This window comes from Mixophyes fleayi, chromosome 9, assembly GCF_038048845.1.
Source record: "Mixophyes fleayi isolate aMixFle1 chromosome 9, aMixFle1.hap1, whole genome shotgun sequence".
Taxonomy (NCBI): Eukaryota; Metazoa; Chordata; class Amphibia; order Anura; family Limnodynastidae; genus Mixophyes; species Mixophyes fleayi.
In genome coordinates, this window is record NC_134410.1 from 109,779,590 (window position 1) to 109,793,471 (window position 13,882).

Sequence of the window (13,882 nt, forward strand, 5' to 3'; positions counted from 1 at the left end):
TTTTTTGTGTGGGTGCATTTATTTTTGTTTAAACAATTGACAAGATACCCTGACCTATGTCCATATGACAGAGTAAATTTATTTAATTTTTACCCCCCAATTTTAAAGTACTAATGACTGCAGTAGTGTTCTGTGATAGACTTTGTTGCAAAAAACATTTTTAACAAAGGCAATGTTTCTGCTAGTTACAGGAAATGAAAGGGGAAGTGTGTATTTTACTTTGCTGTTGCACCCTATTGCTATGATTTTGTACTTTCATGGGAAGGACATTTCATTTCTATTATATATAAATTCTTAATGTACATACAAGAAAAATGTAATTTTTGGTTTTTTTTTATATAAGGTGAAAATGTAACTTTATAAAAATAGTTTCTTGTGATTAAACAGCCGGGCAGCATTCATGCAAGAAAATATCTTTCATTCTAATTAATATCTGTAGAGATGGGTGTTTCTCTAAATGTTGAAACTTCCCTATGCAATGAAAGCAGTGGCAACGTGCCTGACATCTAGTACTTGCAGTAGAAGGCCACATTTAGAGAGCACCCAACAGAACATTTTGGATTGGATACGTCCTCTTTTGGGTTCTGAACACAAGTGCATAAAAATGGTCTCCTTTTTATAATGTACCGATCGCCTACACACAAGATATATGAAACTGCAACGTAAAATACACTTGTTTTAGTGGTGGGGTTTGCGTCCTTTTACTCTGTTACAAAACTTTAATATGTTAAAATATTTGTTTGTTCACCTAATTGCCTGAAGACTTACAGGTGCCCACTGCCTGACATACTACTAATATTTATAGGCGCAGAGTAGGTGCTCTTTTGTCCCTCCTCCTTCATTATCTTTGGGTTTTTTTTAAGATTAAACCATGAAGGGTTATTGTTGACCAGAGCGAATCTCAATGTAGAGTTACGCTTTAAAGTATACGCTCCTAACACTCTTCTCTTCTGCAGATTGATCGGGAGAAGGCCAACATGGAGAACGACCTGGCGGAGATGCAGATAAATTTGGATGGTGTTAGGAAGGACCTTTATAATGAACAGCAGAGAAATGGTGAATTGGTTGACCAAATTAAGATGTTCCAGAAGGAAAATAACCAGAGGCAACAGTTGGACAATAGAGATGATCTCTTTAAATGTCCCTGTGGACAAGAAACTGAAGTATCAAAACTCAAAAAAGAGCTTAAAGACGTCAAGCAGAAATACGACGTGTTTGAAAAGAATTACCAGACAGAAAAGGAAGAGTGGGAGACCAACTTACGGGGGGTCTCTGAGGAGCTCCGTACAGCGATGAGATCTGAAAGTGATGACCGAGGGATCTTGTCTGATCTCCAGCAAGAATTGAGGACTGCACGGAGAGTGTACTGTGACTATCAGAGTAAGCTCAGTTTAGCACAAGATGAGCTATTGTCATTCGTAGAAGAACTAGCTCATCTCTACAACCATGTCTGCATGCGTCATAACATGACACCCAACCGTGTCTTGCTCGATTACTACAGAGATGGCAAAGGCGCTAAATTGCATTTCAGAAAAAGGAAATCTTCAGACTTTTTCGGCAAACTTCTGGTGAACCCTGACTTGGAGATAGCCGAGCTTCACAGTGGTGAGCGTTCACCTCTGAGTAGCCCTGACTCTTCCGTTGGGTCAGACTGTGGTGACTCTGCTAGAGAACCTCTTGGTATCACACATCTTGTAGCAATTGTTAAAGATCAGATCAAACACCTGCAGGGTGCACTGGCTGTGTCGTGGCACCATACATCACTAGAGACAATAACTTCTGAAATGGACAAGGACAAAGAGGTTCTGGTGGAAGAAATTATGAAGCTGAAAGCTTTGCTGAGCACTAAGAGAGAACAGATAGCTACTCTGAGGACTGTTCTGAAGGCTAATAAGCAGGTACATTTTGTCATAATCAGGGCTCCCGGTTTTATATTATTTATTTTTTAAGTGTTCTGCAGTTGTTTATATATGTGTTTTTATATATTGTTTGTTTAGTATTGTATTTTTTTTTATACTTTTTTGATAATAAATTAAGTTGCCTCTCAAAAGTTGTGTTTCCATTTTTTTTCCCCCCCACAAAACTTGATATTACGAATATGTGAGTTTATGGTGTGGGTGGATTGTATAATATTTATCTGAATATATTCTTCTTGATATAGACAATATTGTATAGGTTTTTGCCTGCAAATATTACCAGTATTTTAAGATCAAAATTATGAAACATTATATTCAGATAACTATCCAGACAATCCTTTCTAAATCTACTTACAGTGCAGATGAGCTTTAAAAACTGAACCGGGAGCCATTTAAAATATTGTAATTCTCTAGGTCATAACATTACTTAATTCCATAAACCACTTAACTTGCAAAGCTACACAAGCGTTAACTAAATTACTTATTTATTGTGGGAAAAGACTATTAATACCCGACTTCGTTTTTGTTTTTTAAAAAAATAAAATAATCCCATTTAAAAGAGAATAAACAAAACTCTTAAATATCCCTCTGGGCTTATCCACAACAGCAGATTCTCCATCCATGTCCAAAATGCCACTGAACACACAGATCCATTGTTCTGTGCCATAGCAGTAATATAGGACTTGGTGGACATGAGAGAAAATGGTGTTGGCATTGTTTGTGTCACCCTCCACGTCTCATACTGCTGCAATGGATCTCCATGCCGTACTATTTCTCTGGCGTTTGGGATACAGCTCTAGAAACCACTCGCGTGGAGTAGTTCTGAATATTTTTTGTTTGGTTTTTTTTTTTTTTTTTTTGTTCTTGTCTAGCATATGTCTTAAAATTACTAATGTGCTTTTCTAGGTGCCGCCCTAGAAAGCAAAAACATGTCTGATTGACTAATCAGTCTTTTAGAGTTTACCTTTTCTAATTAGGCAGTTCTAGCTGCTGGAGAAAATGGTTGGGTTACAATAAGTTCTGTCACCTAAACTTTAATAGTCTAAGTGGTTCAAAGAAAAAAGGGCAACTACTTCTAAATTACAAGTTTATCCAATATGCTAAGGCATTCAGAAGCTTCCACATACAGATATAGGGCTGTAAAGATTCTAAAGCACCAAACCCTTCTGCATAACTAGTATGAGCGATTGTGTTCTGTACTTCTGTGGCCACCTCCTGTGTCCTTTAGCGGCAGAGTTCTTGATACACGAGTGGAGTTGGCAATGATCTTTTGTGTAACACTTGTCACTTCTAACAAGTAATGTTACTTACTCACTAGACCCCAATAGGGATACAGTGTCAAATGTGATTATAAACCCTGCTCTATCCTGAGTTTCATGCTGCTGGAAATCCGGCTGCAGTGTCTACGTGTATCCGCATTGTCAGATCAGCAACAGGCTGAAGCATAAAACCGGAACATGCAGAACCATAGGTTAAAGTTTGTAATTTTAATGGATTTTTGGCCTTTGTAATAGCTTTTATTCTTTGATTAGTAGCCATTAATTACACAGAACTGTTTGACCCTATGGTGGTGCAGGATCCTCTGTTAGAGGAGAGTGGTAACCTTTCAATCCCCTGTGAAGCTTCATACCCATTTGGGTCTATAAATAGGTAATATTACAAACATGTGAGTCTGATTAGTGACCACAGAACAATCTTATTGTGGTAATTTGATATGCCTTGGAACTGTGTTTTTGATAATTAAAGATGTCTGATCACTGTTCTCATACTATACTCTTCCATCTCTCGAGGAATTGTGTGGATCTACTTATATTTGTAGTAACTGTATCCGGGTATCTTGGCTTATCATAAAACTTCCTTTACAAGGCATTCTAGTAGATCTGTTAAGGCAGTGTTTCTCAACTCCAGTCCTCGGGACCCCCCCTAGCAGTACATGTTTTCCATATCTCCTTGCTGGAGCACAGGTGTAGTCATTACTGACTGACAGTGTAGTGGGTGGTATAATTATTTCACTGGTCTCCTGGCAATCTTGCACTGTTAGTGGGTCCTGACTCCTGAGGGCTGTTAAGGAATAATTGGCTGTCCAGACTTGCAGAATTAATGCCTCCATAAATGTATTGTAGCTTAGCACCACGTTACAAGGACAGAAATGACACATTCAAGGTCATTACTGTAGCATCCCAGTAGTTCTGTCAGTTTGTGGTGGCCGTAGTGTGTTTGAATTGTTGTATCATAACTGAGAGAACCACTTTAACAAATGATTTATTAGAGATGTTATTCATTTTGGAGTCACACACACTGATATCCATGGCCACTGCTGTAGCGTGTGACAACCATAATAGATACGTCCACCATCATGCTCCTACATTTTGGTTATTAAAGAAAATGTATGTTAGTGTGATACTGATCATTTAAATACCATGAGCATTAACTACTTTACACTAGCTGTAGCTAAAATTTGCTTTAGGTAGCTGGATAAAATAAAACATGAAAGGGTTAGACAATTTTTTTTTGCAAATAAGGAAGTCCAGGGTTACAACTGTTCCTTAACACAAAGGGAAAAATAGGACTATGTAATAAGGTCAGGAGGAATTTTTCCCAATTGAAACAGACTGGCAGTTGCTTAATTGAATCAAATTCAAGAGGGATCACAGGGGATCAAAATAGGTTGAACTTGATGGACTGGTGTCTGAGCCTTTTTTTGGAGTAGCGGTATAAAATAGTCCTATCATTTTAAAGTTGGAAGCAAAGTTGTTGTTTTTCTAGAACTCGGCACCCCCTAACATTAAATGTAAACTTAAGAAAAAAACACATTCCTGAGTGGTCTAATGGATTTCAGTCTGATATACGAAATATTAGCTGCTGATGAAACTGAGTCTGCTGTTTATATCCAATCCATGGTAATCAGATACACATGAACTAGAAGTCTCATTGAGAATAGCAACTTTTTGTTAACCATAATCAAAGATAACCTATTCAATTTTTGTTATTTTCTATCCAAAGTGTTGGCTAGTGGCTATGAATATAAAGGTAATGGATAAAGCTAGATTTTGGGGGGGGGGGGTTTCCCACTAATTTTGGAATAATCACAATATCCATGTGTTCACAAATATACATAATATATATCTATATATCTCAAACTATCAGGGTGCTAAAAATGGAAAATGTTAAAAATATATTATGGAAAACAGCTGTCTCTAAAGAGGTCTCTGCGACCACATAAAACAAATGCAAAACTAAAGCTCATTGTCTTCGGTAAATTGAGCGACTACATGTATGTTAAGAGTAATTTGTTGGAATGCAATGTCAGTAAGGACGAATTTATTAAGAACACTTAATAGATTTTAAATTAACGAATTACATGTTTTAACTGTAGCTAGTGTGTATACGTATACTATGTTTCCAGTATTGGTGCACACTAGCTACAGTTTATAAATCCATTTTAAATTGATATACTGCATGTTTTAGGTGGATGTAATAAATTGGTTTGTATTCCAACCAGTTTCTCATCAAATCCATTCTTTGGTGATTTGAGAGCCTCTAAGTGTGTATTTAGTCTTATGTTCATTTTTTTTATAATCCAATTTGTATTTCTAATAAACATTTTAAACAGTGACCACTACCTGTACTGTAGGACACATTGGACATGACACTAAGTCTGTGTCATGTCCAATGTCTGTGGGATCGAGCGCGGAAAAACTATTACCGTTAATACGGTAATCTCTCGCTGGATTTCAGATCGCAGCTCCCTGAGCTGCAGCTGAAATCCAGCGAGTCAATTACTGTATTAACGTTTTTTCCGCGCAGGATTACCGTAATAACGGTAATCCTGCGCGGGCCACCGGATTTTCGGCAATGCCGCGGACAATTGAATATGCCCCTAAATGTTAAATACTACCAATGGTTCATGTAATGCAATTTCCCTCTACAACCACATACCACCTGTTGATTTGTAATCGGGAGAACACCTTTGCAATGATTGGTCTGCAACCAAAGTGGCCTTATGGTGTAACTGTGGCTTTAAAAGTCCAGCAATCTGATTGGCAGATAATGTCTACATTGCCATATGTAGAGATGTTGAAAAGTCCCCTTTTTTTTTTTTTTTTTTTTGTTAATATACATCTTTCCATTTTGCTTGAGTAGAGAAAGATGTTTTGGTGTGAAGTGTGTGGCCAGTTTTCGAAACCTAAGGGCTGATTTAATTCAGCACGTTGTGCCACTGGAACGGTGGCAGGGGCAATGAAACTTAGTGGATTTTGCCTCACACTCCATAGAGGAGTGCAGGAAAATCCATAATGTACCCGGAAATGTGAGCGGCCAAACAGCAAGTTGACTTGAATTGCCCCCTTAAAGCAGCCGGCACAGAAGTCTATCTGCCAAATTGCAGAGGTCCATTCATTTGGACAGGTCTGTGTGTCTTGACTACGTGATCTGACCATTTAAAGCTGGCAACACTTGACCATCCTTTTCTCGAAAGAGCTGAAAACCTGAGCTAAGCAGGATTGGACAGGTGTGGATTGTCCAATCTTGTGACTGCTGGTTGTGAGGGAGAATTGTCACCTGTTCTGATTAAGGCTGATGGCTAATGCATACTGCTGATTTATATTTTGTTTCTAGTTTTCTTGATAAGCATGTTCTCTAATTTGTCCCTGGCTTATCTCTGCTCAGACAGCCGAGGTGGCAATGTCAAACCTGAAGAGCAAATATGAGAATGAGAAGGCCCTAGTTTCAGAAACTATGATGAAGCTGAGACATGAGTTGAAGGCGCTTAAGGAGGATGCTGCTACTTTTTCATCAATGCGCTCCATGTTTGCGAGCAGGTAGAGTATGAAATGCAAGATTTGTTTTTAAGCAGTTACAGGGATGTTGTACTTTAAGTTGCACTACACTGTTAGTTGGAATATGTATCAACTCTATTATTTTACTTTAGCTTGCTTTTATTTGTAGATGAAAAGATGCGTAGACAGTCAATGTTTTACTGAACGGTATTAACATTTTTCTTCATATAAAGCTTAACCGTTTGGAAATAGTTTGAAACATTAAAAATACATTCATTGAAAACTCCCAATGTAATCTGCACCTTGCCCTGTATAGCAAATGGGGGTAGTATTCCTAAATTAAAGCTCTGTTGAGTGAGACTGGATTCATTGGCTGCAGTGAGAACAAACAGGTTGTGGCAAGATCTGGCTTCAGGTAAGACAAGACAGGTTATTTTAAGGGGGTTGTCTAATCCTTTTAAGTTAATGCAAGAATGACTTAAGCTAGGTACACACTGAAGAATTTTTCGACCGCCGTGTTATCTCAAACTATTGCATCACGACTGAAAATCTGATCAGTCTGACGAATCGTACATGCACACTGACACAATTTACCTTCAGATCTGTGCTCTTCATCTGGTCCTCTACTCTTCAGAGAATGACAGCACAATATTCATTTATTATTGTCACATTGTCTCACTGATTAAAACCGCCTTGTTATAGCTATACACATGTCCTAAAGAATTTCGTTAGCTTCTGTTACTCTGAAATGAAACATTTTGCCCCGCAGCGAACAAATGAATTATTCCTTCTACAGCACTCTACATTTATTCACTGGGTCATTCTCACTAGCATCAACTGAAAAGAACCATGCTCACAATCTTCATAGTTTAGAGTCTGAGTGCATACACACTACACGATCGGTGGGTAATTGGTCGGAAAATATTAAACAGTACGACCAACCAAATGAGCCAACAATTGACACTTTGGCACAACTTTCGACCATTGGGTAACTATACACACACTAACCCGATTTCCGAACGATCGTATGTCGGCTGATTTGCCCGATTATTGGATGAAAATGCTCCAGTGTGTAACTAGCCTTATTGAACAGAACCAGTTACTAATGCTGCCATAAAAGATATCTTGGGTGGAGTTTTTTTCTCTGTATTCACTAAAATCTGTAACAAATGGGTATAAAGAAAAAATTGTGGTTATACAGAATCTGAAGTTTTATAAAAATGTACAAAAAATGTTATACCTATGCAGTAACATTAGTAGAAATATATGTACAACCAGTAAAATAAATGAAATCTAGGTAGAGGGGAAAGGATAGGGTAGATGGGGAGGGAAGGTGTCTAATATCACGTGAGACAGTTTTATAAGCTGTAAAATATTTTTAAGAAAGAGTCAAGAGTTTGGGGGGGCAGATTATTGGGACTAAGTTTTCAGAGAAGAATATTTGGGTGTTGGGGCATGTTCTAAGGGGGAGATGGCTGTGTAAGTCCAAATTGATAAAAAAAAAATAACCAAGGGGCCCAACCCTGATTAAAAGTGTTGTCCTTGTCCTGAAGGTGGTAGGTTAAGATGCGTGCACTGTACCAAGCATATGAAATAAGGGACACCATGCAGGGCGGGTCTTGATGCTTCCAAAATTTGCCTAGAGAGCATTTTGCTGTAGCAAGGATAAGGGAGACTAGTTTACTGGAGTGTTTGTCGGCTTCTTCAAGAGAATAGCGTAGAGGGAAGGACCACAGATTATTAAGAACTTCACGTGGGAGGAGCAAAGCTATGAGGTCTCTGACCTTATCCCAGAAGGGGCACGATACATGGTAAAAGGTTCCAGTCTGGCCACATTCCTCCCATCAGGTAGGGTTGGAGTTGTACTTGGATGGAGCTTTACAAAGAAAAATATGTGGTTTTTTTTTTTTTTTTTTTTGGTGTTTTTTTCCCCACTCTCAATCCCTCTTTCCTGTTTCACATACAGGTCCTCCTCGTTTAGCTCTTATATTTAATGTGGTCTATGTTGCCCCTACCCACTTTCCCCAGCATTAAATAATGGTCTGCATCCCCTGTAATGACTGACTATTGGCTGAATCCCACATTTTGCTCTTTGTAGATGTGACCAATATGTGACTCAGTTGGAGGAGATGCAGCGACAGCTTGTTGTAGCGGAGGATGAAAAGAAGACGTTGAATGCGTTATTACGGATGGCAATCCAGCAAAAGTTGGCGCTCACACATCGCTTAGAGGGTCGGGAAGGGCCACAAGATGTCTCCAAAACAAGTTGGCCAAGATCTGCTACAAAGTCTAAAGGTCGTGGTTCTAAATCAAAGGTCAATTGGTAAGTCATTGTGTTTTCTGAAATGAGTAATGTGATTTTGTTTTGTTTGTTTTTTTGTTTTCAAACTACATGTTTCTTATCCTCTACAACTGCAGGTCTATGTCAATTTTAAAGCTTTCCCACCCCCACTGTAACTAATTGATTTTATTATTGGATGTCTTATTTGTTTTAATAATAAAATAGGTAACTAACTCCTGAGTTGTATTGGGAAAGCATTTTTATTTTATTTTTTTTATTTAAGGAAAGGGGAGAGCGATATGCAAAAAAAAAAAGGGAGGATGGAGGTACGTAGTGGGGGGGGGGGGGGGCAGACAAAACATTGTACACCAAGCAACATAAATAATCCATGTGGTCATGTAGAAGACCCTGAAACAGACTCTGTTAGGGGGTAGGTAGGTAGTTAGATCACTAAGGGACAGCAGCTGGGTCAGGGAGGGAGGAGTCTGCTACAACTGAAGGGCATGAAAGCACAGAACCTTCACCATCAGTGGTTGGCACGTGCCAGGACATCCATTTAACTATAGGAGAGGATGCAGCCATAGAATAAGGGATGTGGAGCGTCTACAATCATAGCATTTTAGATCAATGTAAAAGGTGTGTATACACCAGTTGGTTCAGTGTCCCCCACATGCTAGAGTGTGGCAGAGCTTAATCACTTTTAAAATTACTTCCAAAAACTCAAACTCCTGGGGTACAGATGGGAAAGAGCTTGTCAGGAACTTCAGGAAACCTTCTACTTTTTTAAACTTATTTTTTTCCTAATGATCTCTGGGAGACTTCCTCTCTGGCATCCGCTTGGCTACTGCAGGAGTAGCAGAGTGACAGAGGTGTTGCTGAGATACAGGAGCCACTGGGACAGCCAGTATCATTGGCCACTGGGGCCAGCACCAGAGGCACATCTGCACTGTATATGGCTCCTCTCACATCCTGGTGTCAGGTGGGGGCTCCCTGCCTAAATATACACAGCCACCAAAAGCTCCTTCTCCTCCTCTTCTCTGCAGGGAGGTATTTGGTGGTGAGTTGTGGGTTCTGTTTTCTTCTGTTTTCCTGCCCTTTGTCTGTCTTGCAGACTCACATCCACCCTTGATTTGTGCACTGCAGCTATCCTTTCATTCTTCATCCTCGCTGTATCTAAAGGGTAGTGCTTTTAGGGCCATGTTGGAGAAGTAAGAGTAGGAAAGGTTTTTGCCTGTTCCAAATGTCAGTCCAAATTGCCTTGTGCCTAGTCTAGCCTGATTTTCATGTAAGGCAGAGGATCAGTGGCTGTGCTCACCTTTGGGGCCCCCACTGATATGGCAGAGCTAGTCTTAGGCTTTGGCTCTGGCTATTTTGGAGCTTGTTGCAGCTTGTCATAAGTTGTAGGGTTCCTTTTCCCCTCCTTCAGGAGACAGGGAGCTACCATGTGTCAAAAAGACAATGGAGAGGTGTTTGGAGCATAGGCTAAGGAGGGGGGGGGGGGGGTCCAAATCAGCTTTGTTACTCTGGTGGATCATATTGGAGCCCTCCGGATACCTAGGGGAGGCAGCCATTGATAAAGGGCTCATTGGGTAAAGATTGCTGCCTCTGGTGCCCAAGCCATTCACAAGGGAAGTTTTGTTCAGCCCTTAGTTGAATAAGATCATTCTCTGGCCACAGGAGGGTGGAATTCTATTCCCCCTGTTGCTACCCATAGGCCTAAGGGCAATAATTACTGATGTCGGGAGTAGTTTGCCCCAGACCCTGAGGAACAGAGGTTGGTTTTACTCAAACCCCTTTTTGGTTCAGAAACCAGATGAGTCCTTCTGACCCGTCGTCCTGTCCCTGAGGGTCCAGTTTTGTGTGGACAAGTTCAAGATGGGATCTGTTAAACGCGTCGATCAGGGCTAGTCTTTGGTGTCTGCGTCCATGTACATCATCAAGGCCGCCGCCACCTTGCATGTTCCAATCTGGGATGGACGCCAGTGTCTCCTCAGATTTCCATTACAGTCCCATTGCAGTTTGACACCAGACAGCAGTGGATATTCCTTCCAGAGACAAGATTCTCTTTACAGGGACTGGTGACGTTCATCTTAACTTGCATAAATAAATAGCTGATATTGGTGTTTTTTCACTTCTGCTTGAAAGTATTATGCAAAATGGCCTCCAACTTTGAGACAGTGCAGTATGCATGGTTCCAATTGAGGGAGTTCCAGATCGACCTCCTTTTGAAGTGGAATAAGTCTCCTCTTCAACTGTCCAGTCAGTGTCTCTAGTGGTCTCCAAAAGTGTGCCTGTTGCCCCTGGTTGAGGGGTGACCACCTCTACAAGGGTTACCCCTGGTCCTTTTAAGATTGGACACTGGTGACCTCTGACATCAGCCTTCAAGGCTGGGGAGCAGCCACTCTTCAGAACTGGAGTCTTTGGACTCCGGGGGAGTCAAAGCTCCCGATAAGTGTCATTGGTGCTTGCCCATTCCTGTGAGGAAGAGCTGTAAAAATCCAGTCAAACAATGCCATGGCAGTGGCTTACCTCAATCATCTGGGGGGGGGGAGGGGCACAAATAGTGCCCTGCCCATTAGACCAGCAGAATCCTTATTTAGGTAGTCTGGCCATTGTGGGGGTGTTCCTCTTCGAGGTGAAGAACTAGGAAGTAGACATCCTCAACAGGCAGCAGAGGCCCTTCATCCTGTGGAATGGTCCCTTCTTCCAGCAGCTGGTAGACAAGTGGAGTCATCCAGTTGTCAACATAATGGTATCTCTGAACCACAAAGTGGAGTGCTATTACTCCAGGGCCCACAGACTGTTTGTACACTCTGTTTTTACCCTGGGACTTTCATCTGATTTTTTTTTTTTTTTTTCTACCTTTTTTTTTTTTTCCCCCTCTGGTGACTGGTGAAGCTATGATCCTTAAGTCCAAGGGCTTCCCGGGCAGCTTCTTAGAGTTTGATGCATGTGCAGCCTCTATACATGCCTAAGGATGACCTCTTGGTCCTCTAATGCCCAAGAGAGAAGCTGGCCTACCTCAAAGCAAACCATTGCCAAGATGACTATTTCTGTAATTTGTCGACCTTACATTGGGGCAGGAGAGCTCCTGTCGCCATGAATATGATGGCACATTCTACCAGGTAGGCGAGTGCTACATTGTTGGGGACGTGGGGTCTCGACTGAGCAGCTTTGTGTTGCGTGACCACCTGGTCTTTGGTACACACTTTCACTAAATTCTACATATTCAACATTTTTGTGTTTAAAAGATGCCAGTGAACGCAAGGTACCGCCACTGCTTTGGGACGTCCCCAATTGTTCCACTGCTCCCTGTGAAGGAAAGATAATTTTATTTTTATACTTTACTTTTCTGAGTCCAATGGGGGGCACTGTATGCCCACACTTTACACTCTTTGTTCAGTTCTTGTTATTTGCTGTTCTTGTTCTGGATGTTTTGTTGGAACCTTGTGTTCTCCCCTCCCTCTTGTCTCGTACTCATGGTTCGGTCTTCTGGGCTTGTTCGAAAAACTGACATTCTGGGGCTGCTTGTTTTTTGCTAACTCTATTTGTTTTTATGTAAACTCATTTTGAATTGTGGGGCCCAAGAATGAAGCGCACAACTAAAAGGATGAGCATCTTTGTGAAATATTTATTTATTGTTACTTAAATACATTATTTGAGGTGATAATTTTATGTGCAAATTACACTGTCCATCCTCAGCTATAAGTCTAAGGAGGTGTAGCTTGTGACTCAATGCTGGGGGCCAGATGTAGATGGAGGACTGTAGCTGGAACATCTCCAAGAGTACATCTAGCATGTTTTCTACAGTAAATAAACAGAAGGGTCATAGTTGCAAAATAGATCTTTTGGGATCTTGCACGTTTTAAAATAAAAACAATGAAAGATGCATATTTAAAGAATAGGGGTGACACTTTCACATTTGTAGCCAGACACCAGCAGATTGTTTTGATTTGGCAGTTGTAGTAAATAGACAATAATACTAGATTGTTTTGTTGTACCTTCACAGAAACTCTCATTCCCTCCATGATCATGCCACTGCCACGCCAGCACGCTTTCCACATGTGACCACCCCAAGCACATTCCTGCAACAAAAGACCTTTGGAGAGGTCATGAGTTGAACAGCAATACCAAACTGTACCAGCTTCCCACTGAGGACATTGTAGTACAAATATGATCACTTTCACCCTTGACACATTTTTATATATAAATATTGGATGATCCGTTAACAAGAAATGTTTCACTGTCAAGTCGTGTGTAATTTTAACTTGAAATTTTAATCCATTTTAAACCAGGTTAAATATATGTATAAATTTTTATCTATTTTGAAAAGTGCCTTAAATGGTTGTTAACTAACTTATTTTAGGAATTAACAAAAATCATTGACATCACATTTTGCCTTCTGGCTAAAGTGTTTTTTTTTATTTTTGTTTTTTTTTTTATCGGTTTGATCTTTTTATGCTTTTTGAAGAAAACAGAATTGGCTACTTAAGTTTCCTTACAGAAACCCATTTATTTTGAACAGTTTAAACTGCTTCTTATCATCCCTCCATAGTTGTTACTCCAGATGTCCCTCACTGGAGTTGTACATTTTAATTTTATTTGGTGTTTTTCATGAAATATTGTGACATGCTCACAACTTGTTTCATGTCCTGTTGCCAACTCCTTTGACAAATAAAAGACTAATATGTCTGTTATAAAAGTTTTGTCTGTTTTCTTTCTATGCTTTTTTTTTTTTTTTTTTTTTTTTTTTTTAAATTTCTGCAAATTGATCAATAGAATTAAATGACCTACATTATGCAGAGCTCTACCTAACACAGAATATTTCTAGTGTGGAGGTTTAGTACTAATGTAAAAACTTTGTTCAAAATTAACTTACAATGGATAGCAATTTATTTATCCAGCAC

At 40.0% G+C, this 13,882-nt stretch overlaps 1 protein-coding gene across 1 annotated transcript in view; it reads left to right on the forward strand.

Moving 5' to 3' along the window:
• Positions 1 to 13,655, forward strand: part of LOC142100943 (protein bicaudal D homolog 2-like) — a 29,254-nt gene extending 15,599 nt beyond the window's left edge. The window contains exons 6-9 of the mRNA XM_075184866.1: positions 957 to 1,898; positions 6,585 to 6,736; positions 8,793 to 9,017; positions 12,985 to 13,655. Of these exons, the coding sequence (XP_075040967.1) occupies positions 957 to 1,898; positions 6,585 to 6,736; positions 8,793 to 9,017; position 12,985 (1,320 nt within the window). The 3' untranslated portion in view covers positions 12,986 to 13,655. The remainder of the gene's footprint in view (positions 1 to 956; positions 1,899 to 6,584; positions 6,737 to 8,792; positions 9,018 to 12,984) is intronic.
• Positions 13,656 to 13,882: the final 227 nt, after the last annotated feature.